Source organism: Aethina tumida, chromosome 4 (assembly GCF_024364675.1).
Source record: "Aethina tumida isolate Nest 87 chromosome 4, icAetTumi1.1, whole genome shotgun sequence".
In the NCBI taxonomy this organism is placed as follows: Eukaryota; Metazoa; Arthropoda; class Insecta; order Coleoptera; family Nitidulidae; genus Aethina; species Aethina tumida.
Window position 1 is genome coordinate 14047173 of NC_065438.1, and position 18728 is coordinate 14065900.

General features: G+C 32.1%; 1 protein-coding gene across 3 annotated transcripts; it reads left to right on the forward strand.

The window, feature by feature from the left end:
• The first annotated feature begins 1048 nt into the window (after positions 1–1048).
• Positions 1049–9122, forward strand: LOC109600347 (uncharacterized). Of its 3 annotated transcripts, none has more exons than XM_049966904.1 (3): positions 1049–1114; positions 1228–1926; positions 8619–9122. In XM_049966904.1, the coding sequence occupies exons 1-3, from the start codon at positions 1075–1077 to the stop codon at positions 9056–9058; spliced, it is 1179 nt and encodes a 392-aa protein (XP_049822861.1). In that variant the 5' UTR covers positions 1049–1074; the 3' UTR covers positions 9059–9122. The 3 variants fall into 3 exon arrangements, with proteins under 3 accessions (XP_049822861.1, XP_049822862.1, XP_049822863.1); XM_049966905.1 differs by having other exon boundaries at positions 8673–9122; XM_049966906.1 differs by lacking the exon at positions 8619–9122 and adding an exon at positions 6334–6716.
• Positions 9123–18728: the final 9606 nt, after the last annotated feature.

The window sequence follows — 18728 nt, forward strand, 5'->3', positions numbered from 1 at the left end:
AAATATATATATTAGACATCTATTGTTAAAAAAAAATGTAATTGAGAAATAATTTAGACATGGTTATTCAAATATTTAATCACATCATTGTAAATAAAAACAAATATACATTTTATGTCCAATAAGATAGGCTATCCTAAAAAATTTATTAATTTATAATTTAATTGCAGTTTAATCGCCCTATAATATAGAAGGAAAATTTTATTAAAGTCTATAAAATTTATATTACCCGTTGTAAAATTACTGATGAAATTTATTTATTGTTTACATTCAAAGAATTTATACTTTGTTGTTTTATCATTTTTACTTAATTGTAAATTAATTATTTGTTTTATATTTGGGCCTGCTATATCTTTTTACATATTTTTTACATATATTTCTGTGTAACTTAAACTCGTTCTCCACTAACCCAATGAAAAAAAAGTTTTCTAAATTTCATTTATTTTTATTGTTCTATATTTTATTTTATTCTGAACAAAAATATGAACATATTTTTGTTGTTGTAAAATCTAAATTAAGTTTCATTTTATTTGCCGATCTAATATTCATAAACAATAATAAAAAGTTTTTAAATTTAATTTATTTTTTTTTAACCTTATTATATATTTTAAAATCCGTTGAAATATTTTTTATTGTTGTTATAAAATGTAAATTAATTCCACAGTTTTAATTTTATTTACCCAGCTATTATTCATAAACAGTAATAAAAAGTTCTTTAGTTTATTTCCGAATAAAAATTTGTTAAAATATTTTTTATTGTTATCATAACATGTAAATTATTTCTACAGATCTAATTTTATTTACCCAACTAATATTTATAAAAAGTTTTTTAAATTTCATTTAAATTTAACCTCGTTATATAATTTCTATAAATTTTTGATAAAAATATTTTAAAATAAATGTTTATTGTTGTCTAAAGTAATTCCACGGTATTAATTTTATTTATCGAGCAACTATTCATAAACAATAATAAAAATCAATAAAAAATATCATCTTAATCTTTAAGTTACTAATACCCAGATATCAATTATATATAAAAAGTGAAAACTGCAATTGCAGAACAAGTTCATCGAGATGAAGCAATCAGTAGTATTGGTCCTTGCATTGGCTCTTGGTAAGAACACTTTTATATTTACTAATTATAATCATAATATTTTTTTTCTGTATGTTTCATTATCAATATTTTAATTCAAATTCATATATGTAATTAAAAAATATATTTTTAAGGTTGCCAAGCAGCTACTTTGTACCTGCCCAACCCCGCATTTATTTCTGGTGTACCAAATCCCAATGCCAAGCCCTCAATTCTCCCCGGCGTAATAAACCCAAACTCTGACGACGGATTCATTTCTGGAGTACCAAACCCCAACTCCAAGCCCTCAATTCTTCCCGGTGTAATAAACCCAAATACTGACGAGGGATGGGTTTCTGGAGTGCCAAACCCCAGTGCCAACAAGCCATCCATCCTCCCTGGTGTACCAAACCCAAATGGTGACGCCGCCGAAGAAAGCAAACCAATCTTGCCAGGAGTCCCAAGCAATGGTTGCCAGGCCGCTTCCGAAGAGAAACCAGCCATCCTCCCAGGAGTACCAAACCCAAATGCTGATGCCGAAGCACCCAGCAAACCGTCCATCCTCCCAGGAGTACCAAACCCAAACGCTGATGCCGAAGCACCCAGCAAACCATCCATCCTTCCAGGAGTACCAAACCCAAATGCTGACGCCGAAGCACCCAGCAAACCGTCCATCCTCCCAGGAGTACCAAACCCAAACGCTGACGCCGAAGCACCCAGCAAACCATCCATCCTCCCAGGAGTACCAAACCCAAACGCTGACGCAGAAGCACCCAGCAAACCATCCATCCTCCCAGGAGTTCCAAGCAACGGTTGCCAAGCTGCCGCCGAAGAGAAACCGGCCATTCTTCCAGGTGTACCAAACCCCAACACCAAGCCCTCAATTCTTCCCGGTGTAATTAACCCAAACACTGACGACGGATTTATTTCTGGAGTACCAAACCCCAACTCCAAGCCTTCAATTCTCCCCGGTGTAATTAACCCAAACACTGACGGTGGATTTGTTTCTGGAGTACCAAACCCCAATTCTCCAGCTTTCATTTCTGGAGTACCAAACCCAAACGCCTAAATTTTTGAAAGATTATCTTAATTTGTTAAATTTGTTCACTGTATTTAGATGTTAAATAAAATGTTTTAAACGAATTTATGTTATATTATTTCTTATAATTGTTTCAATATCAAAACTATTTTTTCGACTTATTCAAACAGCTATGTTGTTAATGTTGTTGTATATTATAACAAATTCCTAAATATATATGTAAATATATATTTATATATAATATTCTAAACTAAGTAGTAAATTAATTAAATATTTAAATTAGATGATGTCTAATTGGAGGTCTAGTTTCTATGAATACCTCTGCTATATTTTGGTCTATGTCCTGCTTCCTTGTATTTACAAGTATTTCAGAAATATTAATAATCTATTAAATATGTAACTAGTATTTACTAAATATTTCAAACTAAATTGTATTTATTAAACAAAGTATTAAAATCTGTCAAAACGAACTTTAATATTAATTAATATTGTCAAACGCAGTATTAGTAATATTCAGAAGAATATTTAAATAGAAATTTAAGTACTTTAAATTATTTTATTATCATATTTGTATTAATATACAGACTGTCCCACCGAAACTGACATATGTCTTTAATAGGATAATCGTCAACTAAAATTTTAAAAACCCATTTTGGGGATTTGAATGTCGAAACAAAACGGGGCAATTTTCAACTCATCTCGATTTGTCCCGGAGGGCCACTCTGATCTCAAAATCTGTTCAAAAGGTCTCTTAACGATACTACAAAAAATATTTTTTATTTTCATAAAATGTGCATTTGAACAGAAGCAACTAGTAATTGTGATGTAAAAACAAAGACAAAAAAAAATAAAAACTTAAATTAATTGGAAGACTGTATTGATATACCATATTAGGAAACCTGTGACAGAAATCGTCTCTGAAATAATTGTATAAAATATTGAAAATATATTATATATAAATAATACAAAAATACCTAAAAATATTTGAATAAAACAAAGTAAAGAAAAATCTAGAATTTTAGATAATTATTTTTATTACCTCAATCTATTTTTATTACACTCCCTTTGAAATGATAATTATAATTGCCAACTGAGGATTTGTATTGTGTTTGTATTGCAAAATAAAACAATAAAATTAATTGGAACAGATATTCTTTCTCTTAAGGTTGCCAAGCAGCCACCTTATACCCAAGCCTCAGGCCTGGATTTATTTCTGGAGTACCAAACCCAAATGCCAAACCGGCCATCCTCCCAGGAGTCGTTAACCCCAATGCTGATCAAGAAAGCAGCAGACCAGCCATCCTCCCAGGAGTAATTAACCCAATTGCTGACCAAGAAAGCAGCAAACCATCCATCCTCCCAGGTGTAATTAACCCAAATGCTGACCAAGAAAGCAGCAAACCATCCATCCTCCCTGGAGTGCCAAACCCAATTGCTGATGCCGAAGAAAGTAGACCAATTTTGCCAGGAGTTCCAAGCAACGGTTGCCAAGCCGCTTCTGAAGAGAAACCAGCCATCCTTCCAGGTGTACCAAACCCAGATGCTGATGCTGAAGCACCTAGCAAACCATCCATCCTTCCAGGAGTGCCAAACCCAAATGCTGATGCTGATGTACCTAGCAAACCATCCATCCTTCCAGGAGTGCCAAACCCAAACCCTAAGCCATCAATCCTTCCTGGAGTGCCAAACCCAAATGCTGACGCTGAAGGAGAAAGCAAACCATCCATCCTTCCAGGTGTACCAAACCCAAATACCGACGTAGAAGGTGAGAGCAAACCATCCATCCTCCCTGGAGTACCAAACCCAAATACTGACGCTGCCGAAGAAAGCAAACCAATCTTGCCAGGAGTTCCAAGCAACGGTTGTCAAGCTGCCTCCGAAGAGAAACCAGCCATTCTGCCTGGCGTACCAAACCCAAATGGCAACGCCGGAAACACTAAGCCAGCCATTCTTCCAGGTGTTCCAAACCCCAAACCTGCCATTCTGCCTGGTGTGCCAAACCCAAATGCCAACGCCGGAAACACTAAGCCAGCCATCCTTCCAGGTGTTCCAAACCCTGACAGTGGATTTGTTTCTGGAGTTCCAAACCCCAACTCACCAACATTTGTTTCTGGAGTATTCTAATTTAAGTGCATTTAATATCTAAAAATTCTGAATCAATAAAATGTTTTAATTAAATAAATTCTTCTTTATTAATTTTAAAGAATACCTTTTTTTCTGTTTCACAATCAATCTAAACATTAGGGAGTTACATAATGAATAAAAAAAATAAATAAATAAAATTGTTTTAATTATTTCTAATTAAGTATTCTTTAATTTCTTATTAAATCATTTTTACGATTAAGAGAAAAAATAGTTTACAAAGAATTACAAAAAAATTCTATCATCGGATAGAGATACGAAGAGAAACAGATATAAACTATTTTAAATTTGTAAATAATTTAATATTTTCAGGGACTCTTTAGATAAGAAAAATACTAATTAACATTAATTAATTATTTGACCAGCATAAGAAAGGGATGTATATCATTTTACTTTTGACAATGAGTAATGTCAAGAACCACATTATAATTTAGCAATCTTGCTAATTTTGAAACAAGTCACAATTTTTTTAATTTTTCTTCAAAATAGTTATATACCAAAATTTAAATAGTATTAAAATTATTTAAATTTTTTTCGGCGTATAAATGCGACATTTCAACATTAATTTTAAAAGGTACATTTAGTCTAGATGATAATTTCATTTATAAAGCTATAACTAATGTATGTTCCATTGTGAACTAGGATCAGCACATATGATTAGAATAGATTTAATACTATTCGATACCATCGAAAAACAAATATTTCTTTCACATTGTGGTTATTATAAATAAAATCAAAATGGAGACCCGCCAAATTAAAAAAAAATCACTTAAATTGTAAACTTGTATTTTAACATAACGTAATAAATGTTTAATTAAAATAATTAGTACCATATATAGGACATGTGTTTGGGACTACTTTAATAGTGATGGACCAACTGAAGAATTTTAAAAAAGGAATTTATGTATTGCAATTCATGCAATGTATGTATTGTAGTTCGTACGCTGTACATGCTGTTTGTGTATTAACAATATACTAAGAATAATATGAGGACACTCCAGTTACATTGTAGAAACTATTATAAAATAAGTTCTGGAACTACTTGAAAATGTGGGATTAGTTCATTATTTTTAATACACATATCAATTTTTATTACATTCCCTTTAAAATGATAATTATAATTACCAACGAAGGATTTAAATTTCTATCACATGATTACTAACATAAAACAATAAAACTGATTGAAAGTAGATATCAAAAATATATAAAAGCACAATACAACAGTCAAGAAATCACAGTTCATCAACATGAAGCAAGCTGTAGTATTCATCCTTGCATTGGCTCTAGGTAATATACTATTAATTAAAATATATTATTATTTTAAGATATATAGTATAAACTTTTATTTATTTTTTAAATTTTTATTAAGGTTGCCAAGCAGCTACCTTATATCCAAGCCTCAGGCCTGGATTTATTTCTGGAGTACCTAACCCAAATGTCAAACCAGCCATCCTCCCAGGAGTAATTAACCCCAATGCTGACCAAGAAAGCAGCAGACCAGCCATCCTCCCAGGCGTAATTAACCCCAATGCTGACCAAGAAAGCAGCAGACCAACCATTCTTCCAGGAGTAATTAACCCAATTGCTGACCAAGAAAATAACAAACCATCCATCCTTCCTGGAGTACCAAACCCAAATGCTGGTGCCGAAGAAGAGAGCAGGCCAATTTTGCCAGGAGTTCCAAACAACGGTTGCCAAGCCGCTTCTGAAGAGAAACCAGCCATTCTTCCAGGTGTACCAAACCCTAAGCCATCAATTCTGCCTGGTGTGCCAAACCCAAATGCTGACGCCGATGTGCCCAGTAAACCATCTATCCTTCCAGGAGTACCAAACCCCAATGCCGACGCAGAAAGCAGCAAACCATCCATTCTTCCAGGTGTACCAAACCCTAAACCATCCATCCTGCCTGGTGTGCCAAACCCAAATGCTGACGCCGAGGTACCAAGCAAACCATCCATCCTTCCAGGAGTACCAAACCCCAACGCCGACGTAGAAGGAGAGAGCAAACCATCCATCCTCCCAGGTGTACCAAACCCAGATGCTGATGCTGAAGCACCTAGCAAACCATCCATCCTTCCAGGAGTACCAAACCCAAATGGTGATGCTGCCGAAGAAAGCAAACCAATCCTACCAGGAGTTCCAAGCAACGGCTGCCAAGCTGCCGAAGAGAAACCAGCCAATCTTCCCGGTGTACCAAACCCCAAACCTTCCATTCTGCCTGGTGTACCAAACCCAAACGCCAACGCCGGAAACACTAAACCAGCCATTCTTCCGGGTGTACCAAACCCAAATGGCAACGCCGGAAACGCTAAACCAGCCATCCTTCCAGGTGTCCCAAACCCTGACAGTGGATTTGTTTCTGGAGTACCAAACCCCAACTCACCAACATTTGTTTCCGGAGTATTCTAATTTAAATTCATTTAATATTTTAAAAAATTGAATAAATACACTGTTTTAATTAAATACATTCTTCTTTAATTCATTTCAATGAAAACCTTTTTCCTGTTTTATGATGATTTATACAATCTAAACATAAATGAGTTATGTATTTATTGTTATTGTTTTAAAAATATACCAACGGTGAATAAAACTAAACAAACTAAAATTGTTTTAATTATTTCCAACCATCGTTCTGGAGCTTTTTACTAAACCCTTTTATAATTAAAAGAAAAATAATTTGCCATCGAATTACAAAAAAATAATATTAATGCCATCATCAGAAAGAGTTGGAAATCGATACAAGCATAAATTATTTCATGTTTTATAAGCTTGTTAATATTTTGAGTGCCTATTCAGAAAAGAAAAATAATGATTAACACTAACTAATTATTTTTCTAGCGTAAGAAATAACTGCAAATTCAAGTTGTAATTATAAATATTGTACTGTACATTTGCACATTAATTTGGCAGCAATTTTAAACTTTGACAATGAAAAAATGTCACAACCACATTTTTTATAAATTGACAATCTTGCGAACCACGAATTGAGTTGCATTTTTTTATTTTCATTTTTCTTTAAAATCACTAATACCAAATTTAAAAAATATGTTAAAATTTAAATTTCCATCGGTGTATAAATGTGATATTTTGATATTTTTAAAATAATTACTAAAATTGAAAGTATATCTAGTACTAAGTGTACATCAAGTATACGGCCCGTCGTGAACCCGGATCAGAAGATATAGTTTGAATACATTCGATACAGTTCCATACCATCAAATAACAACTATTTCTTGTACATCGTGGTTTATATTTATTCAAATTATAAACAAAATTCAATTAAATTGTAATTAGTACAAGGACCATGTGTTCATGACTAATTTAATAATAACGAGACAAGCTAATAATTTACAAAAGAAGAATAAGTTTTGGAACATATGTATAGAAAATTTCAAATTTATTTGGTACATGATGTTTGAATGAAATATATTGAAAAAGTATATGAGGCCACTTCAATTACAATGTAAGGGCTTTTATAAAATCAGTTCTAGGAACACTTTAAAATGATGAAAAATGTGGAATTTAGTTCCTTATTTTTATTACCTATATCTGTTTTTATTACATCCTCATTAAAATAATAATTATAATTACCAACCAAGGATTTATATCACACAATTACTAAGATAAAACAATAAAATTAATGAGGACACTTAATCTTTTGAATTTCAGAAGTAGATATCAAAAATATATAAAAGCAGAATGCAGCAATCAAGAAATCACAGTTCATCAAGATGAAGCAAGCTGTAGTATTCATCCTTGCAATTGCTCTAGGTAATATATTATTAATTAAAACATATTATTAAAATTATATTTTAAGATAAATCAGTATAGACTTTTATATATTTTTAAATCTTTATTAAGGTTGCCAAGCAGCCACCTTATATCCAAGCCTCAGACCAGGATTTATTTCTGGAGTACCAAACCCAAATGCCAAACCGGCCATCCTCCCAGGAGTAATTAACCCCAATGCTGACCAAGACAGCAGCAGACCAGCCATCCTCCCAGGAGTAATTAACCCCAATGCTGACCAAGAAAGCAGCAGACCAGCCATCCTCCCAGGAGTAATTAATCCAATTGCTGACCAAGAAAGCAGCAGACCAGCCATCCTCCCAGGAGTAATTAACCCAATTTCTGACCAGGAAAGCAGTAAACCATCCATCCTTCCTGGAGTACCAAACCCAAATGCTGGTGCCGAAGAAGAGAGCAGACCAATTTTGCCAGGAGTTCCAAGCAACGGTTGCCAAGCCGCTGAAGAGAAACCAACCATCCTTCCAGGTGTACCAAACCCTAAGCCATCCATCTTGCCTGGTGTACCAAACCCAAATGCTGACGCCGAAGTACCAAGCAAACCATCTATCCTTCCAGGAGTACCAAACCCCAATGCCGACGCAGAAAGCAGCAAACCATCCATCCTCCCAGGAGTACCAAACCCAAATGCCGACGTCGAAGGTGAGAGCAAACCATCTATCCTCCCAGGAGTTCCAAACCCAAATGCTGGTGCCGAAGAAGAGAGCAGGCCAATTTTGCCAGGAGTTCCAAGCAACGGTTGCCAAGCTGCCGAAGACAAACCAGCCATCCTTCCTGGTGTACCAAACCCCAAACCTTCCATTCTGCCCGGTGTACCAAACCCAAATGCCAACGCAGGAAACACTAAACCAGCCATTCTTCCGGGTGTACCAAACCCAAATGGCAACGCCGGAAACACTAAACCAGCCATCCTTCCAGGTGTTCCAAACCCTGACAGTGGATTTGTTTCTGGAGTACCAAACCCCAACTCTCCAACATTTGTTTCTGGAGTCTTCTAATTTGAATAATAATTAAAAAATGTATAAATCAGCAAGTCGCGAATAATATATTTTAATTAAATAAGTAGTCATTTTATTTAACAAACCACTATTCTTTGAAGTAAGATTACAGTAAAGAGGTAAAGTATAAATAATAACACAGACCATAGAAAAATTTATTACAGGACACTGTAACGTAATAGACCATAGATTGACAAAAAATTTTTCTAACCTTAATTTTTAAGAATCAAGTAGTTGTAGCCTAACCAAAAATTTATACTACCAATTTGTTAATGTCAGTTGTCAGATACCGTTCAGCTGCTCCAATTGTTTCATATTAATTTAATAATGTCGCAACAATTTACAAGAGAAGAACTGTTTTTATTGCAAGACTTCAGCAGAAATATCTCCAAAAGAACACATATCGTGTTCTACATCCATGCGATTCTTATATCATTTGCCCCATTATGGCTTTACTGGAGGATTCAAAAGATGGACATCAATTCATATTTACTACTAACAGTATTGGTGACTATAATTTCCATAGTTTTAATAACGATGGCCTATAAAAATACCAAATTCACGGTTAAACATTACATCGCAGTGAAGAGGGCTAATGCTGTCGATAGAGAAGTGTCAATGGAACTGAAAAAGGAGAAACGAATGAGCAGAAAAGAAAAGGATGAGAGGATCTTATGGAGGAAGAACCAAGTTGCCGACTATGAGTCCACCATGTTCTCCATTTTTTACAACAACTCCCTGTTTTTGGCTATGGTATTTATTCTCAATTTTTACGTACTGAATGGGTTTTCTGTGATAGAAAACTATGTTTTGACCATGGGGCTCGCTTCAGGAGCTGTAGTATTGTTGTCTAAAACTAAGTATGGCTAATTTAATTACAAGAGAAAAACTCTTCTTGTTGTGAGACTTTTTGGTTATGTTTTCAGCCATGTGATTCTTAAATCGCTTGTTCTATTATGGCTTTATTGTAAAATTTATTAGATGGATGTCAGTTCATCTTTATTATTATTAGTTTTTGTTACTGTAATTTCCAAGTTTTTTGCATTACATTATAATAAATTATATTAAATACCAAAATCGTAGTTTAATTCCATATCGCTGTCAAGAGAATTGTGTCATCTGAAGAAAGGTGTTAATAAATATTAATCTTAATCTCGTAAATGAGAAGAGATCTTGTGGAAGAAGGTAAGTCCACCATATTTATATGTATATTTGTTCAGGTTTGTAGGTCGATGCTGATTGGAATTATTTCTTGATATGCTCATGCCAGCCTCTTCCGAGGTCTGATCTGGTTTATGTTTCTTTGATATCTGAGTGATAATTGAATGATAACTTAGACAAGTGATGTTTGAGAAATTGAGTACTGGTGAGTTTCTATGATCTGAGAAGTTTCTCTGTGATCATGGTTCCCGTTGCTGCAATAATGGTGCTATTATCGACTGGTACCAGAATGTAGCGTTACATTTTATCATATATAAAATTGTAATTTAACTCTTAATTTCATAAAAGCAGCATAATAAATATATGAAAATTACTCATGGTAGTTTGTTTACCTCCTCATTTATTTAGTTGTATTTGTATAATGAAGAAGTAACTTTGCACAACGGTAATTATTCATCATGATTAACATAGGGAAACATCATTAATTTCAGCTCTAATTTGACGCATGTCTGAGTGCAATGTCCCCAGTAAATGGGTATGAAACAAGCTTGTTACAGAAAAAGCAGACATGAAGTGCAGCTCGAAAATAGACAAAATAACCCTCCGCATGCCATTAACCGACACAAAAGTGCATATTTAGGATTATGCGCGAAAATATAAAGGGTTAGTTTTTATGAATGTGCACGAGATGAAAAACACCTTTGTCATGTTGCGAACTGACGAGACACTCCGTTCACCAATGATGTTGCCGTTTTAATAACTGTCCGTTAATTGGATTAAATGATTGAATAACGGCCCCGGTTGTGACATTTAAACCAGACAATCAGACAGAGTGCGTTATTATTAGGAGGACCAGAAAGTAATCTCGTTTCTGCGCATGTCGATATTTCATTGTCTGTGGTAAGTTCATTGTCTATCTGGAAGGCGTGCTAAAGATATTTTTATGTTATTACTAGCTGACCCGGCAAACGTTACAACAAACATGATTCATGGTCCATGTGGTACACTTAATAGTTCATCGCCTTGCATGGCAAATGGAAAATGTACCAAAAATTTCCCTAAAGATTTTACCAATGATACGGTCACAAATGTCGACGGATACCCAATATATCGTCGAAGAAATCTTGACAATGGTTGATCGTAGAAAGGTGAAAATTTAGGATTGTATGTATTTTTGTATGTTGTATCATAAAAAAATAGAAACTAAAAATTTTGTCTACAAAATAAAAAAAAAAAATTAGGGGTGGACTACCCCTAACATTTAGGGGGATGAAAAATAGATGTTGGCCGATTCTCAGACCTACTCAATACGCTCACAAAATTTCATGAGAATCAGTCAAGCCGTTTCGGAGGAGTATGGGAACGAAAACTGTGACACGAGAATTTTATATATAAGATGAAGATTTTTTCTAGCATTTCCTAATTATACTTTTCAATCGAAATTCAATTAAACAATACTCGTTATGAATTCAATTAGTAACCATAAAGTACAATGCAAATCAAGCTAGAAAATTTCAATTAAATTCCAAAAGACAGTCCATGTAAAACGGGTAAATATGAAGGTACATTATTGCCGAAACAATTAACCATCACAGAAAGTAATTAACAAGGAAACTATTAGAGAGTTTTTGTTGTTGGCACACTTTAAAATATTCTAAATTATGTCGTTGAACTATCTTCTAATTAATAGTCTGACGAAACTTAATTTGAAGCTGCTCACGTTTCGGACAGGACCACAAATTTAGTTTTGAACAGAAATTTACATATACTATCACTTGGTGGCTTAATAATAAAGATAATTACATTTTAGGCAATTTTTTACCGGAAAAAGTAACATAATTTACATTTTTAACGTTAAAACGTTAAATAAATAAAGTCCTTTAAACTAATTTTTATTCAACAAAAAAGTTACTATTATAATCAATTTTTGCCGAAGTTCTACGAGCAAATTCTTGCCAACCTCAATTTTGAGCTCCTCTTCATAAATAGTTTATTTAAGATATTGGTATATTGAGAAAAGTATACACAGTCAAAGTGACTAGGGATCAACCAGAAAAATCGAATTAAATTAAATTAAAAAATAATTTAACTTATAAATTATAAAATAACATATCTAATAATCATCAAATTTTTATAAAAGTACCTTTATTATTATGGAAAGGCATTATCTAAGTGACAAACAAAAATTAAGAGCAACTGGGATAACTGAGGGTGGATTACCACAACGTGAAGTGGTTCGTCAAATGGACACACCTGTGAGTGTTATAAGCAGATTGTGAAGACTTTTGAATCGTCAAAACCTGATAACACTGGTTTTTATTAAATCATTATATTTTCACACCAGTTTTTTTGGTCTTATTGCAATAATTTAAAAATATTGCGAGTGTTCTCTAGACAATTTGACTGTGTTTATATAAAAAACAACTTTTCATTTTTTTTAATTAAGTTATTGTTAAAAAATAAAGAAATAAAATTGATTGACTGGAAAAATATTGAGTAAAAATATACACGATTACATAAATTAATAATTTTTATTTTTGGTCAAATTTATTCATACATATAATTTAGTAACTTGTAATTTTCTTTGCATGTCTTCTATGAGATTATTCAATTATTCTTAAGTTATATTGGCGACACCATAGCTCGAAGATCTGGAAGAGTATTAGGTTGGTAAAGGATCCAACACGACCCATCCTAGCGTAGCCCAAAAATATTTTTTAAATATCGTTACATAAAGAATTTAACCCAGACAAAAATGAAAAAACATCCCCTAACACATTAAATAGACAAACGACCACCCTCAGACCGTTATGCCACCACAAGACAAACAACTCCGGAGATCATTTGTCCGGGAACAATCGTCCGGCATTTGTCTTAATGGAATAGCATTGACAAAGTTTGAAATCTCCGGGGTGCAGTCCGCTATTGCCGGATGAAAATAATCGGACTGTGGGCGGGGGGTAAGTTGGAAGATGTGACCTAATGCGGTGTGTGCGTGACAAAGGCGGTTAAAAAAAAATAATGCACAAGGACCGGGGGATCCGTGGCCCGTAATGTGTTCGGCTTGTCGTCCTCGTGGCCTGCGGATCCTTTTGTAACTTTTGTGCGACGTCGAGAACCTTATTTATCCGTGTGCGGGAACGGCGGCGAAACTTAAAAAGGGTCTCGGGATTAGCGGGGCCGCACACAACCGGGGGATTATATTTATTTAGACACTCACTTGTTGAAAACGGGAGAATTTCAAAAGCGCTGCACACTAGTTCACCAAGAGCGTAGTTTATTTTCCTCGTGCAGAGGATTACGGTAGTCGCGGACCCTCGGGGATTTTCCTTCCTCAAATCTACTTATTCTGGTTTATATGCATTTTATAAGTAATAAGACCTCCGTTTGTTATTTAACGTTATCGGAATAAAAATACGGATTATAAAATGCGCAACAATTCATTAGCGCTAATAGGATTTACCTTGTCATTGTTTCTGGGACAATTGTCTCGTTGATCCTGTTACAGAAGAGAAGTAGAATGGAAAATGATTTCTGTCGTTGAACTTTACAGTCATACACGAATCCATTAACAAGATTGGCTTGTTTGCTTAATTCACTTATTCAGTGTTCGTCAGGATTTATTATATGGAATTTTACTGCTTTCAAAACTCTATGAAAAGTTTGCGTCAATCATCATAATCGCTTTACAGTTAACTAACTGTTTGATTAATCCCCTTTTGGATTAATGGAGCCGAAATTTTGGAAAGTTCCCGTACATATAAATTATTTTTCTATAATTGGAAAGCATTTGCATATGTATGTGTGGGGAATTAAAAAGTTGATTTTTACTGAATTTAATATTTTTTATTTATAGAAACAAATGTTCATTTTTTCTTCGCTAGTGAGTATAATTTATTTTAATTATATAACGAAATCATAAAATTTTCAGTGTTTCCGATACGTGTAATTGGAAAGCTTTTGAATATGTACGTATTTTGTTAGAATATAAAGACCTAATGTTTTAGGGAAGTGACATTTTTTTTATAAACAATTCTATGTTTTCTCGTTATTAATTAATTTTAATTTATCATCTCACATTATCAGCCTAACGTAATGTAACATTAGCTAAGAAATTTTGGAAAGTCTTCTCTGCTTACAAATCATTTTTATTTAACTAGGAAACTTTTCGTATATATGCATATTTTGTTAAGAAATTAAAAAACTATTATTTTAGGAAATCAATTTGGATATTCTAAAAATAATGACTCATTTTTATTATCTAGTAAATTTAATTTGTTTTAATTTTATCACAATATCAGTCTGATATAATTACATCATAATTCTAAGAAACTTTGTGTATTTATAAATTATTTTTGTTTAATTATAAAGCATTTTGTTAGAAACTTAAGAAGCTAATGTTTTAGAGAGTTAATTTGATTTTTTTTTAAAGAGTGTTCATTCTTTTTTTTTTCTGAGAAAATTAATTTATTTTAATTTTATCACATTATCCATATTCTATAATTTAACATAAACTTAGAGTCTTCGGAGAATTTTCGATACGTACAAACTATGTTCATCTAATTGGAAATCTTCTCGTATATGGTGTATTGTTAAAAATTAAGAAATGTTTTAGGGAATTTATTTGAATTTAAAAAAGTGCTTATTTTTTATTTTCTAGTAAATTTAATTTATTTTAATTTTATCACATCAGTCTAATGTAATTTAATATAAGCTAAGAAACTTTGGAGAATTTTTGGTACCTACAAATTATTTTTATCAAATTGAAAAGTTTTTCGTATATGTGTATATTTGGTAGAAAGTTAAAGACTTATTTATTGTATTAGGAAATAAATTTTAATTTAAAAAAACTGCTCATTCTTTTTTCTCTAGGAAGTTTAATTTATTTTAATTTTATCATATTATGGATTAAAGTTACTAACATAAGCTAAAAAATGTGGAACATTTTTCGACATCTACATATTAGTTTTTACATTTTTTTGTTGCTAGCAAGTTTGATTTATTATAACTTTATCACATTATCAATTTTTTATAAACTAAATAAATGTACGTGCCTATCTTTGAACATGCAAAGTGAATAAGGAAATTTTCCAATTTAAAAATAGGCCAGACAGTATTGTAAATATATAATAGTACTGAGATTAATCAGGATGAACTCATCAAATACGATAATTATTTTCACCCCACATCAATTATATTGCTTTTAGGAACCATAAAACATAATTATCATCTTAAATAGTATTGTGTCATTTTGTTTATGATTTTATCTAAATCGTAATTTAATCCTTCCAGTATCACAAAAAATAAACAAAGTAAATATTTATCAAAGTGTATTTCCTAACGTCTCCACTGATTCCGAATTCCCATTCGACCCACGTAAGATTTACATTCGTGTTTGATCCAAGGTCAAGGAGGTCCCGCCTGTCCACGGGGCAATCGAGCCCGCATCCAGAACTTGCGACTCGTCTGCCAGAAAATCGAACGTAACGATGTTATGCCTAACTTCGTTGTAAGTCTATCAAAATGTTCGTTTACTATTAAGCTCAGGTGTATGGCCCCGAGTGTTTATCCTATTTAACAATTATTATACGTAGTGGCCCATCGTTGCCGTTAACGTTATCCGTTATTTCTCCCCAGCGGAACCAGGGAATGGATCGGGGAAACAATTATGTTTAATAAACGCCCGGGATCGGTAATATTATTATAATTATTCGTGTCGTTGTTGTCGGCGATTAATAGGTCTTGCCCTGGGGGCCATTCTTAACCGTTCGGCGGCCTAAACCGCAGATTTACCCCCCACCGACGGCAACACGGGGAAAATATTAATTGTCGTGTTATAATTTAAAACAACAATTAATAATAACTTAATGCGAAAACTTTAAAAATTAATGCCCCCGGATATAAATAATTCTCAGTCAATTAGGGACGCCATAATTGAAGAAATTTACGTCCCAACTTCGGGTTGGAAGTTTCGCAATAAATAGTAAACGGATAAATACCGCTGTACAATTAATTATTTTGAACGGCCAAGTAACGAACATTAAATCATAAAAGTACATAATTTTTGTCGACATTAAACTAAACTCGACTAGACCAAATACGAATTCCCCAGGCCGATTCGTATAATTTAAGTTATTTTCTGACGTCTTTGTCTCCGCGATTTAATCACGGACACGGAAATGGAAAAAAAATTAATTGCCTGCTCCAATAACACCCGTTTAAAATCCAATAACAGAGATAATTAATCGTTAATTTAAAGTCAGAGTTTGTAAATTAGGACGGGGCAATCTCTCAACATCAGGTAAAACGTGATCGATATCATATTAATCATAAAACTTCCCCAAGGAACGAATCGAACTTCGAAACGGGGCTACGACATCCACTTTTGTCAACCTTGTCTTACCGTTTAACGTTCACTCAACAAAAGAAATGAGATTATGGTTTTTTGACACGTTTGATAAACATTTTTAATTAAAAATTACGGAAAGTAGGGAGTATCAATCAAAAGGTTGTTAAAAAAATATTTGACATAAAAATATATAAATATATATTTTCAACCAGTAAAGTTATTATTTTATATTGATAATATTTCTGTATTTTTCAATGCTGCTAATTGTGTTGCTCCGCAATTAGAGGATTCCCCTTTGTGCAAATATTCTTATTACTATTATCCAATATTTAATTTAGGTTACAGTAAATGTTAGAAAATGTTTCTTTTAAATATTTTTATTATTACAAATTCATATTTTATATGAGAATTGAATATTCTGTTTAATTTTATATATAAATTAATATACAATTTTTCACTACTTTAAATTTAGAAAAGTATACTTCAAATACGTTCAGTCGTTTTCAATTTTATTTTCATTTAAATTCTTATATTACAGAAATGTTTAAAATAAGTTTTAAAATTAAAAAAAATTTCTTAATTTCTAAAACACTTGTAACATTTGTTAATAAAAAATTACTAAGTCCAATTTAAGGTAAACATTAAAAAAGTTTGTCTTATTTAAAATAGTATTTTTTTAAACCCTACATATTTTAAGTATATTTTTCATCTTATGTTTATGTACTATTAAAAAAATATATATAATCATTTCAAATGTTGTTGTTAGAATGATATATTTAACAGATACACTAAAAAAAGTTTGTTTCACTCAAAATATATATGTTTTTTAATTCCTAATTTAAGTATATTGTACTAAGTACTTGATTTAATAAAAAAATAATAATAGTTTTTGTATATTCTATATTTTTGTAATTTTGTGTTATCCTACAATTGGGGAATCCCCGTTTTGTACAAAAATTATTATTTATTAATATTTAGTTAACTTAAATTAAATGTAAAAAAAAATTTTAAATATTTTTAGCATTACAAATTCGTATTTTATAGGAAAACTCAGTAATTTACTAATTTTGAAAATTAAGAAAATATGTTTATTGCTGAAATTAATTTTTAAAAGGTAATTTAATAGAATAATGGTAATATAAAATTAGAAGTTTATAAAATTGTATTTTAATCACGTACTTTCTATCTAAGTCAATTTAATTCCAAAATTTTGAATGTGGAAAATGGATTTCAAAATTTTGAATTTTTAATTATTTGTAAACTTGAGACAATCAATAAAAAAACCGGCGATTTACTTAAAATAAATATATATTTTAAATACATAAAATGTTTTACATTAAATATATTTACGATTTAAATAAATAAAAATAGTTAAGATATTTAAAAAAAATATATAAATAATGTTATTTTTGCCTTTTTTGTATTTAAATGAAAATAAAACGTATATATATATATATATATATATATATATATATATATATATATATATATATATATATTGCTTTGCATTTTGTTATATTCAAAAATCTCAATGGGTATTTCATTTTGTAGAAAGTAAATACATTTGTTTACTTAAAACGAAAATTAACCAAACAATATTGCTATAATATTAAATTCAACCCCAAAAGGAAACTTATTGACGCTATGCACAATCTCAATGTTCAACCCTACAGAAGATGTCTTTGTGATTTCCTTCTCTCCCCTATTTATATTTTAATTCGTTATAAGAATTTACAAAGAAGCGTAATACCCTCGAGTATTATAAATTTTCTTATATGGCGAAAAAATCGCTAAAGCCACTTAAATATAAAAAGCGACTATTAAAACGATGTTGCCAGAAGATAAATTCCTCCTTTTTAAGGCGAGATTCCATGCAGAACTGCTGATAAAGTATCATCTCCCTTTAATGATTATTTTTTTAAATATATTTAGAAATTTTTCCATTTTACTGCCCCTGCAAAATCGAAAAGGACACTTTCAACTCCAAAAAAAGCGGTAACCTAATAAAACCCACATATGCTCAATTACCGCGTAGTCTAATCTCATTTATCGGGCGCGCCGCGGCGTATCGAACCCAAAACACACACGTCGAAAATGACGTTCCGGTGCAGCCGTCCGCGTTTCGAAAGTCGTTCACGTTTTGCGAAAGGCGAAATCACT

Bases quoted from the DNA above. Each gene is read 5' to 3' on its own strand.
- LOC109600347 (XM_049966904.1), top strand. From the start codon at position 1,075: ATGAAGCAATCAGTAGTATTGGTCCTTGCATTGGCTCTTG. The intron at 1,115-1,227 runs GTAAGAACACTT...TATATTTTTAAG, and splicing joins GGTCCTTGCATTGGCTCTTG to GTTGCCAAGCAGCTACTTTG. The intron at 1,927-8,618 runs GTGTACCAAACC...CTATCCTTCCAG, and splicing joins GAAACCGGCCATTCTTCCAG to GAGTACCAAACCCCAATGCC.